Source organism: Microcaecilia unicolor, chromosome 6, assembly GCF_901765095.1.
Source record: "Microcaecilia unicolor chromosome 6, aMicUni1.1, whole genome shotgun sequence".
Classification (NCBI taxonomy): Eukaryota; Metazoa; Chordata; class Amphibia; order Gymnophiona; family Siphonopidae; genus Microcaecilia; species Microcaecilia unicolor.
In genome coordinates, this window is record NC_044036.1 from 317,476,659 (window position 1) to 317,492,370 (window position 15,712).

Here is a 15,712-nt window from a genome sequence, read left to right on the forward strand (position 1 = left end):
TACAAAGTGGTGTGGAGAGATCTCACATTTTAAAAATATGAGACAAGCAATGGATAAATATGGCTCTGGATATGTATCAAGGTGACAAGGTCCTGGGCATCACTTACTCTCTGGAGTACAATCAGTGAAGAGGGGCACCAGTAAAGGCACATTATCAATGTTCTGGAGGTGAGGTCTGACCTGGTGAATCCCTCGTGGTAGCTTGGCCTGAAGAAAGGTCAAAACAAGGTCAAAATCTACATTCACTCTTTTCAAGTTTGCCTAATAAGAGACTACAAATATTGATTGAAGCTTTTTTATTCTTTGACATACTTCTGGGCATATTTTACTCGACACTCTACAATAGGCAGAGTGAAGGGCAGGTTGTTTTAAATTAGGAATCTGTCAGGTTGATATTGAAAAACACTTTAAACTTCTCTGTTGGCTAATGGACAAATTTTGGCTAAGCAACTCAGTGCCTGGTCAAAATGTATCTGTTTAAAATTAGGAGAAGCTAAGGGTATTACAGATTAGAAACAAAAATTTATCCATTTAGGGGGAACCACACAGTCTTAAGCAGACAAGCTGTCCATACACATACTTGGCAACCCTATCCATTCAGACAGGACTGCTGAATACCATCCTCTAATACTTATGTAGAGGTCATCTTTCTGAACACTGCCCCCTGATTTTTAATTTAAAGTAATTCAAATTACTAGCAATCACTTATCTTTCTACAGAATCATGGAGATTCACAGCTCAAAACAGATTATAGAGAAAGGAGTCCTATGGAACTGGAAACATTTTACAGGACAGCGGTACCTCAGGGTACTGCAAATAGTGAAGTACAGCACACAGAGCACCTTAACCACCCCCTACTCCTGCAAAAACTTCCCAGCACACTCTGCTGAGAGGCCTCACTCTATTGCAATCCTCCAGGAAGCTAGGAATATCGCTGTCAGTTGGCTGGAAGCTAATGAGATCCGAGTGTGCTTCTTCATCCATAAGCAGCATGCCCTCTGCATCCTCTCGAGAGACTGAAGGGAAGAACACAGAACCATATTAAACCATCCACATGTACATTTCCAGGCTACTTCACTTATTTCAAAACAAGCAGGTGATGTAAATGAATTGGAATTCAGATACTGCTTTACCTTTTTTTTTTTTTTTTACCTAATAAATGTCAAGACTTATGCTGGAAGTGGAATTTCACAGAACAGGTACCTCTATGGGGTGAGAAACTAACTCAGTCTCCATGTCTGGAAAATATTTGGCCTGTCTGCAGAGACTGCCAACAAAAGTGTCACCTAACACAAAATAGCACCTCCTGTCTAACCCAGGTCAAACACCTAAAACTGGCCAGGAAATGCAGAACGCAGTAGTATCAGGTATTTTCTGAGGTATTTTATTATGCTTATCTGACAGTGTGCAAGTGTCTTATTTATTTTTGTTTAATTAACCTCATGGGTTCCCACACACACACTACACCTTTTGGGAGGCAAATTTTAAATCCCACTGAGAGTTTGCATTCTCACAGGAACACTGCATTCATAAGACAGCAAGCTCAATGTCTATCACAGGAACAGGGCCCAAACATCAGCAGACGCAAAAATACAGGCTTGCAAGGCTTTCAAAATGAAAACCCTGAATATACTCTCCTACCTCTGACTTCATCACACCTTTTCCCAGCCCTTCTAGCAAGGGGAACAAGAGGGGAGAAAGAAGACATTTTCAGTAGATCTTTTTCCATGCTTAAACTTTACCTGCAGAAACAGCTATAAAAATTTCCCTCTGAGTTCAATTAATCCACATCAGCTAGGCTATCACCCTCACTACCAAAGTAAAAGAGGCAACATTCTTATTAGTGTTTATATTGTACAAGTTTGCATCCCTTGTCTGGGACTGCTTTGATGTACGGATAAGTAATAGAGGCAACACCAGAAACCCGGTTCATGAAAGTTATTTGTCCTCTAAGTACATAAAGGTCAATAAAAATATTATAAGGTGATACCTTTTTATTGGGCTAACTTAATACATTTTGTGACTAGTTTTTGGGAGATAACATTCTCTTTGTCAGGTCAAAGCAAAGCAAGCAGGTCTTTTGCCTTGATCTGATATTTTGGGAATATAACGTCTAAAAGCAAGTCCATAGTGGGACAAAGTTAGTGGGTCCTTTTAAGTCATGGACTTTGCACCATTTTCAAAGTGAAAGTATACATGTATCATCACTTTCTGCATCCTCAGAAAATTGCACCCAATTTTTATGCTGGTATTTTTTTTCATGGCATAGATCTGAAAATGCAGTCTACATGCAGTACTTTCCTCCTGACCTACACCCCACCCCTGGGCATGCCTCCTCTCTATCTGGATAAAGCGAATGCTACATACCTGTAGAAGGTATTCTCCGAGGACAGCAGGCTGATTGTTCTCACTGATGGGTGACGTCCACGGCAGCCCCTCCAATCGGAAACTTCACTAGCAAAGTCCTTTGCTAGCCCTCGCGCGCCCGCGCGCACCGCGCATGCGCGGCCGTCTTCCCGCCCGAAACCGGCTCGAGCCGGCCAGTCCAGTATGTAGCAAGACAATACACTTCAAGGGAAGACACAACTCCAAAGGGGAGGCGGGCGGGTTTGTGAGAACAATCAGCCTGCTGTCCTCGGAGAATACCTTCTACAGGTATGTAGCATTCGCTTTCTCCGAGGACAAGCAGGCTGCTTGTTCTCACTGATGGGGTATCCCTAGCCCCCAGGCTCACTCAAAACAACAACCATGGTCAATTGGGCCTCGCAACGGCGAGGACATAACTGAGATTGACCTAAAAAATTTACCAACTAACTGAGAGTGCAGCCTGGAACAGAACAAACAGGGCCCTCGGGGGGTGGAGTTGGATCCTAAAGCCCAAACAGGTTCTGAAGAACTGACTGCCCGAACCGACTGTCGCGTCGGGTATCCTGCTGCAGGCAGTAATGAGATGTGAATGTGTGGACAGATGACCACGTCGCAGCTTTGCAAATTTCTTCAATGGAGGCTGACTTCAAGTGGGCTACCGACGCAGCCATGGCTCTGACATTATGAGCCGTGACATGACCCTCAAGAGCCAGCCCCGCCTGGGCGTAAGTGAAGGAAATGCAATCTGCTAGCCAATTGGATATGGTGCGTTTCCCTACAGCCACTCCCCTCTTATTGGGGTCAAAAGAAACAAACAATTGGGCGGACTGTCTGGTGGGCTGTGTCCGCTCCAGGTAGAAGGCCAATGCTCTCTTGCAGTCCAATGTGTGCAGCTGACGTTCAGCAGGGCAGGAATGAGGACGGGGAAAGAATGTTGGCAAGACAATTGACTGGTTCAGATGGAACTCCGACACGACCTTTGGCAGAAACTTAGGGTGAGTGCGGAGGACTACTCTGTTGTGATGAAATTTGGTGTAAGGGGCCTGGGCTACCAGGGCCTGAAGCTCGCTGACTCTACGAGCCGAAGTAACTGCCACCAAGAAAATGACCTTCCAGGTCAAGTACTTCGGATGGCAGGAATTCAGTGGCTCAAAAGGAGGTTTCATCAGCTGGGTGAGAACGACATTGAGATCCCATGACACTGTAGGAGGCTTGACAGGGGGCTTTGACAAAAGCAAACCTCTCATGAAGCGAACAACTAAAGGCTGTCCTGAGATCGGCTTACCTTCCACTTGGTAATGGTATGCACTGATTGCACTAAGGTGAACCCTTACGGAGTTGGTCTTGAGACCAGACTCAGACAAGTGCAGAAGGTATTCAAGCAGGGTCTGTGTAGGACAAGAGCGAGGATCTAGGGCCTTGCTGTCACACCAGACGGCAAACCTCCTCCAATGAAAGAAGTAACTTCTCTTAGTGGAGTCTTTCCTGGAAGCAAGCAAGATGCGGGAGACACCCTCTGGCAGACCCAAAGAGGCAAAGTCTACGCCCTCAACATCCAGGCCGTGAGAGCCAGGGACTGGAGGTTGGGATGCAGAAGAGCCCCGTCGTCCTGCGTGATGAGGGTCGGAAAACACTCCAATCTCCACGGTTCTTCGGAGGATAACTCCAGAAGAAGAGGGAACCAGATCTGACGCGGCCAAAAGGGAGCAATCAGAATCATGGTGCCTCGGTCTTGCTTGAGTTTCAACAAAGTCTTCCCCACCAGAGGTATGGGAGGATAAGCATACAGCAGACCTTCCCCCCAATCCAGGAGGAAGGCATCCGACGCCAGTCTGCCGTGGGCCTGAAGCCTGGAACAGAACTGAGGGACCTTGTGGTTCACTTGAGATGCGAAGAGATCCACCAGGGGGGTGCCCCACGCCTGGAAGATCTGTCGCACCACACGGGAATTGAGCGACCACTCGTGAGGTTGCATAATCCTGCTCAACCTGTCGGCCAGACTGTTGTTTACGCCTGCCAGATATGTGGCTTGGAGCACCATGCCCTGACGGCGAGCCCAGAGCCACATGCTGACGGCTTCCTGACACAGGGGGCGAGATCCGGTGCCCCCCTGCTTGTTGACATAGTACATGGCAACCTGATTGTCTGTCTGAATTTGGATAATTTGGTGGGACAGCCGATCTCTGAAAGCCTTCAGAGCGTTCCAGATCGCTCGCAACTCCAGAAGATTGATCTGTAGATCGCGTTCTTGGAGGGACCAACTTCCTTGGGTGTGAAGCCCATCGACATGAGCTCCCCATCCCAGGAGAGACGCATCCGTGGTCAGCACTTTTTGTGGCTGAGGAATTTGGAAGGGACGTCCCAGAGTCAAATTGGAGCAAATCGTCCACCAAAACAGGGATTCGAGAAAACTCGTGGACAGGTGGATCACGTCCTCTAGACCCACAGCGGCCTGATACCACTGGGAGGCTAGGGTCCATTGAGCAGATCTCATGTGAAGGCGGGCCATGGGAGTCACATGAACTGTGGAGGCCATGTGGCCCAGCAATCTCAACATCTGCCGAGCTGTGATCTGCTGGGACGCTCGCACCCGCGAGACGAGGGACAACAAGTTGTTGGCTCTCGTCTCTGGGAGATAGGCGCGAGCCGTCCGAGAATCCAGCAGGGCTCCGATGAATTCGAGTTTCTGCACTGGGAGAAGATGGGACTTTGGGTAATTTATCACAAACCCCAGTAGCTCCAGGAGGCGAATAGTCATCTGCATGGACTGCAGGGCTCCTGCCTCGGATGTGTTCTTCACCAGCCAATCGTCGAGATATGGGAACACGTGCACCCCCAGCCTGCGAAGCGCCGCTGCTACCACAGCTAGGCACTTTGTGAACACCCTGGGCGCGGAGGCGAGCCCAAAGGGTAGCACACAGTACTGGAAGTGGCGTGTGCCCAGCTGAAATCGCAGATACTGTCTGTGAGCTGGCAGTATCGGGATGTGTGTGTAGGCATCCTTCAAGTCCAGAGAGCATAGCCAATCGTTTTGCTGAATCATGGGGAGAAGGGTGCCCAGGGAAAGCATCCTGAACTTTTCTTTTACGAGATATTTGTTCAGGTCCCTTAGGTCTAGGATGGGACGCATCCCCCCTGTTTTCTTTTCCACAAGGAAGTACCTGGAATAGAATCCCAGCCCTTCTTGCCCGGATGGCACGGGCTCGACCGCATTGGCGCTGAGAAGGGCGGAGAGTTCCTCTGCAAGTACCTGCTTGTGCTGGAAGCTGTAGGACTGAGCTCCCGGAGGACAATTTGGAGGTTTTGAGGCCAAATTGAGGGTGTATCCTTGCCGGACTATTTGGAGAACCCACTGATCGGAGGTTATGAGAGGCCACCTTTGGTGAAAAGCTTTCAACCTCCCTCCGACAGGCAGGTCGCCCGGCACTGACACTTGGATGTCGGCTATGCTCTGCTGGAGCCAGTCAAAAGCTCGCCCCTTGCTTTTGCTGGGGAGCCGCGGGGCCTTGCTGAGTCACACGCTGCTGACGAGAGCGAGCGCGCTGGGGCTTAGCCTGGGCCGCAGGCTGTCGGGAAGGAGGATTGTACCTACGCTTGCCAGAAGTATAGGGAACAGTCTTCCTTCCCCCGAAAAATCGTCTACCTGTAGAGGTAGAAGCTGAAGGCTGCCGGCGGGCGAACTTGTCGAATGCGGTGTCCCGCTGGTGGAGAGACTCTACCACCTGTTCGACTTTTTCGCCAAAAATGTTATCCGCACGGCAAGGCGAGTCCGCAATCCGCTGCTGGATTCTATTCTCCAGGTCGGCGGCACGCAGCCATGAGAGCCTGCGCATCACCACACCTTGAGCAGCGGCCCTGGACGCAACATCAAAAGTGTCATAAACTCCTCTGGCCAGGAATTTTCTGCACGCCTTCAGCTGCCTGACCACCTCCTGAAAAGGCTTGGCTTGCTCAGGGGGAAGAGCATCAACCAAGCCCGCCAACTGCCGCACATTGTTCCGCATGTGTATGCTCGTGTAGAGCTGGTAGGACTGGATCTTGGACACGAGCATAGAGGAATGGTAGGCCTTCCTCCCAAAGGAGTCTAAGGTTCTAGCGTCCTTGCCCGGGGGCGCCGAAGCATGTTCCCTAGAACTCTTAGCCTTCTTTAGGGCCAAATCCACAACTCCAGAGTCATGAGGCAACTGAGTGCGCATCAGCTCTGGGTCCCCATGGATCCGGTACTGGGACTCGATCTTCTTGGGAATGTGGGGATTAGTTAATGGCTTGGTCCAGTTCGCAAGCAATGTCTTCTTCAGGACATGGTGCAAGGGAACAGTGGACGCTTCCTTAGGTGGAGAAGGATAGTCCAGGAGCTCAAACATTTCAGCCCTGGGCTCGTCCTCCACAACCACCGGGAAGGGGATGGCCGTAGACATCTCCCGGACAAAGGAAGCGAAAGACAGACTCTCGGGAGGAGAAAGCTGTCTCTCAGGAGAGGGAGTGGGATCAGACGGAAGACCCTCAGACTCCTCGTCAGAGAAATATCTGGGATCTTCCTCTTCCTCCCACGAGGCCTCACCCTCGGTGTCAGACACGAGTTCCCGGACCTGTGTCTGCAACCTCGCCCTGCTCGACTCCGTGGAACCCCGTCCACGATGGGGGCGTCGAGAGGTAGACTCCCTTGCCCGCATCGGCGAAGCTCCCTCCGCCGACGTGGTCGGGGAGCCTTCCTGGGAGGTGGCCGCGGTCGGCACCGCACGCGGTACCGACGTCGGGGACCTCAACCTGGGCGATGGGCCAGCCGGCGCCACGCTCGACGGTACCGGAGGCGCAAGCACCGCCGGTACCGGAGGGGTAGGGCGCAACAGCTCTCCCAGAATCTCTGGGAGAACGGCCCGGAGGCTCTCGTTTAGAGTGGCTGCAGAGAAAGGCTGAGAGGTCGATGCAGGCGTCGACGTCAGTACCTGTTCCGGGCGTGGAGGCTGTTCCGGGCTGTCCAGAGCGGAGCGCATCGACACCTCTTGAACAGAGGGTGAGCGGTCCTCTCGGTGCCGATGCCTGCTGGGTGCCGAATCCCTCGGCGACCCAGAGCTCTCGGTGCCGACACGGGGAGGAGACCGGTGTCGATGCTTCTTCGATTTCTTCCGAAGCATGTCACCGGAGCTCCCCGGCACCGACGAGGAGGACGTCGAATCCATCCGTCGCTTCCTCGGGGCCGAGACTGAAGAAGGTCGATCTCGGGGGGGCTGTACCGCAGGAGCCCTCAGGGTAGGCGGAGACCCACCCGAGGGCTCACCGCCACCAGCAGGGGAATGGACAGCCCTCACCTGCACTCCACCCGATGCACCACCGTCCGACGACATCAGCAGACGAGGTCCTGGTACCACCGACGTCGATGCAGCTATCCGATGTCTCGGCGCCGATGCAGAGGCCCGATGCCTCGATGCACTCGATGCAGGGGCGGCCAAGGAAGATGGTCTGGACGCTGACGACGTCGATGCACTCGAAGATCCCGGTGCCGATGCCGACGAAGAGCCCGAGAACAACACGTTCCACTGGGCTAGTCTCGCTACCTGAGTCCGCCTTTGAAGCAGGGAACACAGACTGCAGTTCTGAGGGCGGTGCTCGGCCCCCAGACACTGAAGACACGACGAGTGTCGATCAGTGAGCGAGATAACCCGGGCGCACTGGGTGCACTTCTTGAAGCCGCTGGAAGGCTTCGATGTCATGGGCGGAAAAATCACGCCGGCGAAATCAAAAGCCGAAATGGCGAAATTTGAAGCACCAAAATTTAGAGGGAGAAAAATCTCGACCGAGGCCAAAAAGAGGCCTACCCCGACGACGAAAGAAAACTTACCGGGGCAAAAAGCTGGAAGTACGGGGAGGATTTACACGAAACCCGGCGGGGGGTTTCCGGAGCACTTCCCGACAAAGAGAAAACTTTCCCGAAGGAAAAAAACACGCTCAAAATAAATTGGACGCGCGAGGTCGACTTTCCGGGGCTCGACACGGCGAAAACACGACCGTACCGAGTGCGGACAAAAGAAGACTGGCCGGCTCGAGCCGGTTTCGGGCGGGAAGACGGCCGCGCATGCGCGGTGCGCGCGGGCGCGCGAGGGCTAGCAAAGGACTTTGCTAGTGAAGTTTCCGATTGGAGGGGCTGCCGTGGACGTCACCCATCAGTGAGAACAAGCAGCCTGCTTGTCCTCGGAGAAACATATATACACTGTGGAACAAATGCATGTACTATAGCTATATTGAGGAAGGAAAATTTCTGGACAGTTGACTAACAAAAGGTAAAATGTTTTCAGAAATTGCTTTGAAATCTGTCCTCAAAATGTAATATTGATCCAATTAAAAACATATATATCACATTTATTCTGCATTCAAGTGTATTAACATGATCAACCACACTAAATCCTACAACAAACTACAAACTTAAAAGGAAGCAAGCCCCCTTTAACATTTTTCACTTCCTACAACTCAGTCAAGCCTCTTCTCACCTTGCTGTAGGTCATCATGTAAAGATCCTGCGTGGCTGGGGCTTGAGGGAGGGATCTCAGATCCTGGCCTGTCTCCATTAGGGGTTAGGGAGATGTGACAATTCCAGCCAGTCTCCAGACCCATCTTCTCTGCAAAAACCTGTTGAAACAAATCCAAAGTCTTTAGGGGACATTCAGACAATGATCAAAGATTTATTGCAAAGACTCTCAGTTTGAACAATGATGTCCATGATCATACTGCAATAACCAGGATAAGCCTATACAGTACTTTAGAACGGATAGCCAACTCTCTTCACAAATTTTCTATGACATCATATTTTTAAAGGCTGCAGTTTGGTTCACCAGCTGGTAATTTTTATACAGCGTAAAAAGGGTCAAATAGCTGAAGGAAAGAGAACCAGCGCATGCCGTGAAGGAGTGCTGTGCCAATGGCAGGACAGAACAGAACACACAGAAAAAAGCAAGCAGAAGTGCTACTATCTAGCACAAGTTATTACCAAAACAAAGCAGAAGAATACTGCAGTAAAACAAAAATCAGAAAAAGAGTTGGAATGAAGAAATGTGAAAACTAGAGTTATGATTTAAGTGATATGCTCAATTCCTAAAATTCAGTGGATAATTATCTAAGTTTAGAGTTGCAATTCCTTTTCTCGGATTTAGGAATCTAAGGGACCTATTTACGAAAATACACCAACACCTGTCACCGTGTTTTGAAGTTAATACAAATGGGAGTTAATCTGAAGCAATATAAATTTACATTCATCAGTACAATTTGATAAACAGCCCCTAAATTGATGTGTCTTGTGTTGTGCCCCTGTTTATCCCACCCTAACCACCCTTGTAGCCACCCACTTTTAAAGGCTAAACCTAGGGTCCAGGTAAAGTTTCATAAGAGGCTGATTAATGTACCAAAATCCTTGGAAAATCAGTCCATAACAAACAGCACAGCATATGGTTCTGTAGCTCTGAAATACACAGAATATGCTGGGTACTTTTGTTTTGTGCTCATGGTCAGACCTAGTTCTGATTTTCAGCATGCTAAAATTTTACTTATTAATGTTGGCCCCTGGGTAGGTGAAAAGACATCACCCATTCTCTAAAATTCCATCTCAGAACCGCAGAACAAAATTACAGACACAGGCAAATGGAAATTAGGGGATGTAGGAATGGCTACAGGAAAGCAGAGGGGAAGGAGCATGCATGGATGTGATTAACAATTAATCCTTACCTTGCTCTTAAGCTCATCTTCCACTGAAAAGTAGACAAAGCGGATGCAAGCATTGACCAGAGCATCAATGAGACGCACAATGTCCAAACGGGCCTGGCACTGGGAGGAAACCATTCCCATGAAGATCTGACCACTCAGGGCTTGGACACAGTCCTCCTTCTCCATCACTTCCCCGATCCCCTCTGCAAACATGCACAAGCGCAGACACACAGATGCACAGACAGAAACCGAAGACATGTTCCCAGACAAGCACACAGACACATGCCAGAGAGAAAAAATACAAAAAGTAGTCAGTTAATAACAGTACAAGAACCAATGTAAAAAGGTGTCTCTCTGTATTAAAATTCCACTGTTGATGCTTTGCAATAATCCAAGCAGAGACTTAAAGCAGAAATTCTGGGTCATTTCATTGAACTGTAAGTTTCATGTCAGGCAAGTAACAGTAAAACAATATAAGCTGTGGTAGTTTACCACAAAACAAAAAAGTTTGAGGTTAGTGTTTTTATGACCTTCACCCTGCATTTGAGTTATTCAAAGCCATCCATATTCTTAATACCAACTACATCTGAAAATTCTGAGGAAGTTTAAATTTTGCTGTTCATGAATTCTTCATCAGTTGTCCATGGCCAAATGAAAAGCTGGTTTGAATTCACAGCACAAATGAAGCTGATACACTAAGGAGCTCATTTTCTAAAGAAAGAAAAACGTGCAAAAATGGCACAAGGGAAAATGGAAAACCCTTAAACCATATAACTTTTAAAAAAATGTTTACGTCTAATATTCACCAAAAGAAAAACGTTTTGAGAGTGGGTGTGTTGTGGGCTTGAGATAGGTGGTTACATGATGCACCTCCAGGCAACCATCTTGGGCTTCGAACCTTTGTTGCTGAACCTAAACCACACCCTCATGCAGCAGCTGCAGCTTTTGGTGCCAGTAATCAGCTAGCTGCACAATTTGAGCCAGGAGTTTGTTGGCCAGCCACACAACCTGCCGCCTGTGGCGGGATGGTCCCCTACTGGCCAGCTGTGGCTCCTCAGCCAGGGGCATCTAGCATATCCGAGAAGGGGTGGTGTGGGTCCCACCATTAATTGGTCCTCCTCTTCCTCCCTTGCAGGCTGCTCCTGGCTGGTGTCTTCAGTGGGCTCTTCTGCTGGCACAGTGCCTTGTGACTCCTCTGCCGCCACTGAGTGCCCTTCCTCTGCCTGAGGCACCTGCACTGCCTGCTGGTTCCAGACTCTGCCTCAAGAGTCTTTGCATGCATAGGGAAAATAGAAGAAATTTGTCTGTTGTATTAGCTAATCTGTCAATCTACTGCAGCCTTCCCGAACCTTTCACTCCATGTGCACTCGTATACCACATGTGATGAGGACTGTCATTGTCATGCCTCCACATCCCACACTGCAGGAGACAAGGGGTATGGTGCACTGTGGACCTCAGAAACCATGATGTCAGCCAGCCACACAGCCAGCTTGGTAAAGAAGAAAGGATAGTGGCCTGGAGAGCACAATGAGGGCCCCAAAAATGCTTTGAAAGTATGAATAGCCACAGGTTGGTGACGGGGCAAGGGAAGAAGGATCCAAAAAATGATGAACATAGCAGGCACAAGAGGACCAGAAGCTCTGTCTCTGGCACACTAAAATTAGACTACCTCCAAAGAGACATGACCGGCCACACTGAGGAATGGCCCTCCACAAACGGACTTTTCCCTAAAGAAAAAGGAAAACTTTTACTCACCCCAATACCCAAAGACACAAAGAAAAGCGCAAGCGAAATAACCAATTACAGACCAGTAGCATCCATACCACTAATAACCAAAATAACCGAAGGAATGGTAACTAAACAACTCACAAACTATCTAAACAAACACTCAATACTGCATGATGCCCAATCAGGATTCCAATCGAATCACAGCACAGAAACAGTATTAATTACCCTCATGACTAAATTTAAACAAATGATTGCAACCGGCAACAATATACTCCTTCTACAATTTGATATGTCAAGTGCCTTCGACATGGTTGACCACGAAATCCTATTACACATACTCGAATATTTTGGCATTGGAGGAAATGTCCTAAACTGGTTCAAGGGGTTCCTAACCCAGCGGTCATATCAAGTCACATCGAACTCAACAACGTCTGCTGCATGGACACCTGAATGTGGAGTACCACAAGGATCACCCCTCTCACCAACCATTTTCAACCTAATGATGACCCCATAGGCAAAACTCCTATCAAACCATAACCTCAACCCATATATATACGCCGACGATGTAACAATATACATCCCTTTCAAACAAGACATTAAAGAAATCTTCAATGAAATCAACCAAAGTCTACACATCATGAACACATGGGCAGATGCATTTCGCTTGAAACTAAATGCAGAAAAAACTCAATGCCTGATACTCACTTCCCAGTACAACACGAATGAATTCACCGCTATAAACACACCTAAACTAAACCTTCCAATCTCAGAAACGTTAAAAATCCTTGGAGTCACTATCGACCGCCACCTAACACTCGAAACTCATGCAAACAACACAACCAAAAAGATGTTCTACTGCATGTGGAAACTGAAAAGAGTAAGACCATTCTTCCCAAGATCCGTCTTTCGCAGCCTAGTGCAATCCCTCGTACTCAGCCATCTGGACTACTGCAACTCACTATACGCAGGTTGCAAAGAGCATATACTGAGGAAACTTCAAACAGCCCAGAATACAGCAGCCAGACTCATCTTCGGAAAACCAAAATATGAAAGTGCAAAACCCTTACGAGAGAAGCTACACTGGCTCCCACTCAAGGAATGCATCACTTTTAAAGTATGCACATTAGTCCACAAAATCATTCACGGTGAAGCCCCAGCCTACATGTCTGATTTAATAGACTTACCACCCAGAAACGCTACAAGATCATCCCGAACTTTCCTCAACCTCCACTTCCCTAATTGCAAGGGCTTGAAATACAAGGCGCTGCACGCGTCAACCTTTTCTTACATGAGCACACAGTTCTGGAACACACTACCACGCAACCTGAAAACAATCTACGAACAAACCACCTTCCGCAAACTATTGAAGACCCATTTTTTTGAGAAAATTTACGGAAAGAACCAAAACACATAAAGCCCACACTCACTGTTCAGTTATGCATCAATACAGCCACTCCTGAATTCTCATCCCCCGGAATCTCACCACACTCATACCTTTACTCACAGAAAATGTATACCAAGTGTTTTCCTGTTATTATATATTGCCCCTTTGTGTCTCCCTTGTTTCCTTCCAATGTTTCAGTGCTTTTTCCATGATTATACTCCTCAACGATACTTTAACTTTGACTCAAATAACTCATCACAATGTAATCCATAACCAAGTTGTAACAAATTGTATTTCCATGATTCATAATGTATTGTAAGCCACACTGAGCCCGCAAAAAGGTGGGAAAATGTGGGATACAAATGCAATAAATAAATAAAAAATAAAATATATGCACATTTTGCACGAGGAGAGAACGTGCTGCTGTTGTCATGGGTGTTCTCAATGTGAGGACCAGTACCGCCATTGCACGTTTTGCATAGTATATTTTAGACTGGCAGAGACGTTTGCAGTGCGTCCTACTTCTAAACTATTTTTGTGTAATTTCAAATATCAGAACACATTTATTTCTTCCATTATGAACTTGAATTTTAAAGGTTTTCTGATAAATGTTTATTTTGCCATTTGAACGTCATATTGAAAATGCCCCTCTAAACTAATTAGCTCCTCTCATTTTCGGCACTGCTTAGCGTGGAAGACATATTTCCATTTCTAAATCTCAAAATGAGGTTGAGGAAGCAATGATTTTCATGGAAGAAGTTTACCTGTACAAACTTCTTTGCCTCTGCCCTTTTCACAATGCTGCAGTCAAGCTGAACAGGAAAATGACATTTCTCCATAAGATCCAATGCCTAGTCTGTGCCCTGCCTGCAATTCAGCATGTACCATTTTAAAAGAAATAGCTCTATAAGCAAAGAGCATCTTGGAAGCTTACACATGTGGACACATACCATCGGAACTCCAGCTGTTTCGCCGGCTGTTCTGTTTGATAGGGGTAGTCATTGGGAGATCACATGAGGTGAAGATGGCATTCTGTCCTGGCACCTGAAGAAGTTCTATACACTTGCCATTTAGTTGGGAGGACAGTGTGCAATGCATGGGCTTGTAGGAGAAGGCAGAGCAGTATCCAGAGAGACAAGCTCGCTGGTAGAAATCCAGCACTTTCTTCCTGCAAGACAGAGACGAGTACACAAAAACAGAGCGAAAAGATGGATGGAGGAAGTATTTGAAACAGAAAGACAAAAAACAAGAAGAATAAATTTCAGAAACAGCAAGATGAAACACCTCTGGCTTAAAGATGAATGCAGAGGTTTTAATTAAACACATTTAATAGAAATGTGTGATCAACTTTAAGAGCACTCCATATTTTCTTTTCCTACAAAAACCCTTATCCTTACCCACCTGTCTGATCCGGAGAGGGGGTAGATATCCGCACCATCCCAAAAATCTGTACAGGCTTCTAGGATTATATCAGCTGTGCCATGAGACAGCATCTGTTCAGTGCCTGGAGAAGGGAAAGAATATGGTTATTTAAGATTGACTAATGTCTCAAACAGGAATCTAATTTTCCATGGACAAGTAAAGTAAAGCATGAAAAGGAAAAAAAACCCACCAAAAAACTCAGAACAAGGTTCTGGCACTGACAACTTTGAAGAACATAACCGTCATATATACAGACAGGGAAAAAATGAACCTGTTCTATAATTTTGCTAATGCTGGATTTGTTTCTTTGTGCTGCCTTTGAGCTAACTCTGGCGAGAACAGGTGGCAAAGTTTTAAGCGTAGTAGCAGTGGTTCTGACTTTGGTGGGAAGTGAATCCCAGCATTGGACAATACTGACTGTCCAAACTCAGAAGTGCATGCTTACCAGAGTCTAAAGGAATCTATCCAGCCGATATTCAAAGCTATTTAAGTGGGCAGGAGTGAAGTACCGCAAGGCAGCCACAAGGGTCAGTAGCGAGGGGGCTTCGCTCCTGCCCCCAACAACCCCACCGAAGACCTCCAGTGACTGGGGGGAGGGGAGGAGTACTTTTGGAGGCCAGGAGGGGGGAAAATCAGGAGGGCTTTTATGTTTAAATTTAGTTGTTATTATTATTATTATTATTTGTAGCATTTGTATCCCACATTTTCCCACCAATTTGCAGGCTCAATGTGGCTTACATTTGCCGTAATGGCGGTTGCCATTTCCGGGTAATAGAATTACAAATGGTATTGCGTTAAGGTGCATACATACATGGCAACAAATATGGAACATAACATTAAACGAACAAATCATGGTATATATATATATATGTAGGTCCCGGCCGAAAATCAGCCAGGACCCACACAACTGTCTTATGAAGGCCTCGGATGAATACTGGTCAGGACCCGCACAGGCTCTGGCAGTCATCCCCAAGCAATTCAGCCCCCAGGCATGGCCAGGCACTGAATACTGGGGGCTAAACTAGATGGCAATAGTGAGCGTTTAAAAAACACTGACCGCTGCCAGTTGAACAGCAGCCAGTATAGTCTTTGGCCCCCTAACCAAGTAGAGGAGTGTGG

At 47.6% G+C, this 15,712-nt stretch overlaps 1 protein-coding gene across 10 annotated transcripts in view; it reads right to left on the reverse strand.

The window, feature by feature from the left end:
• TMEM94 (transmembrane protein 94) overlaps window positions 1–15,712 on the reverse strand; it is a 118,647-nt gene that overhangs the window by 15,926 nt on the left and 87,009 nt on the right. For all 10 annotated transcript variants that reach the window (XM_030208276.1, XM_030208273.1, XM_030208281.1 and 7 more), the window contains 6 exons: window positions 14,573–14,675; window positions 14,122–14,339; window positions 10,081–10,262; window positions 8,853–8,991; window positions 901–1,016; window positions 108–207 (listed from right to left, as the gene is read on the reverse strand). In XM_030208276.1, coding sequence (XP_030064136.1) covers window positions 108–207; window positions 901–1,016; window positions 8,853–8,991; window positions 10,081–10,262; window positions 14,122–14,339; window positions 14,573–14,675 — 858 coding nt within the window. The remainder of the gene's footprint in view (window positions 1–107; window positions 208–900; window positions 1,017–8,852; window positions 8,992–10,080; window positions 10,263–14,121; window positions 14,340–14,572; window positions 14,676–15,712) is intronic.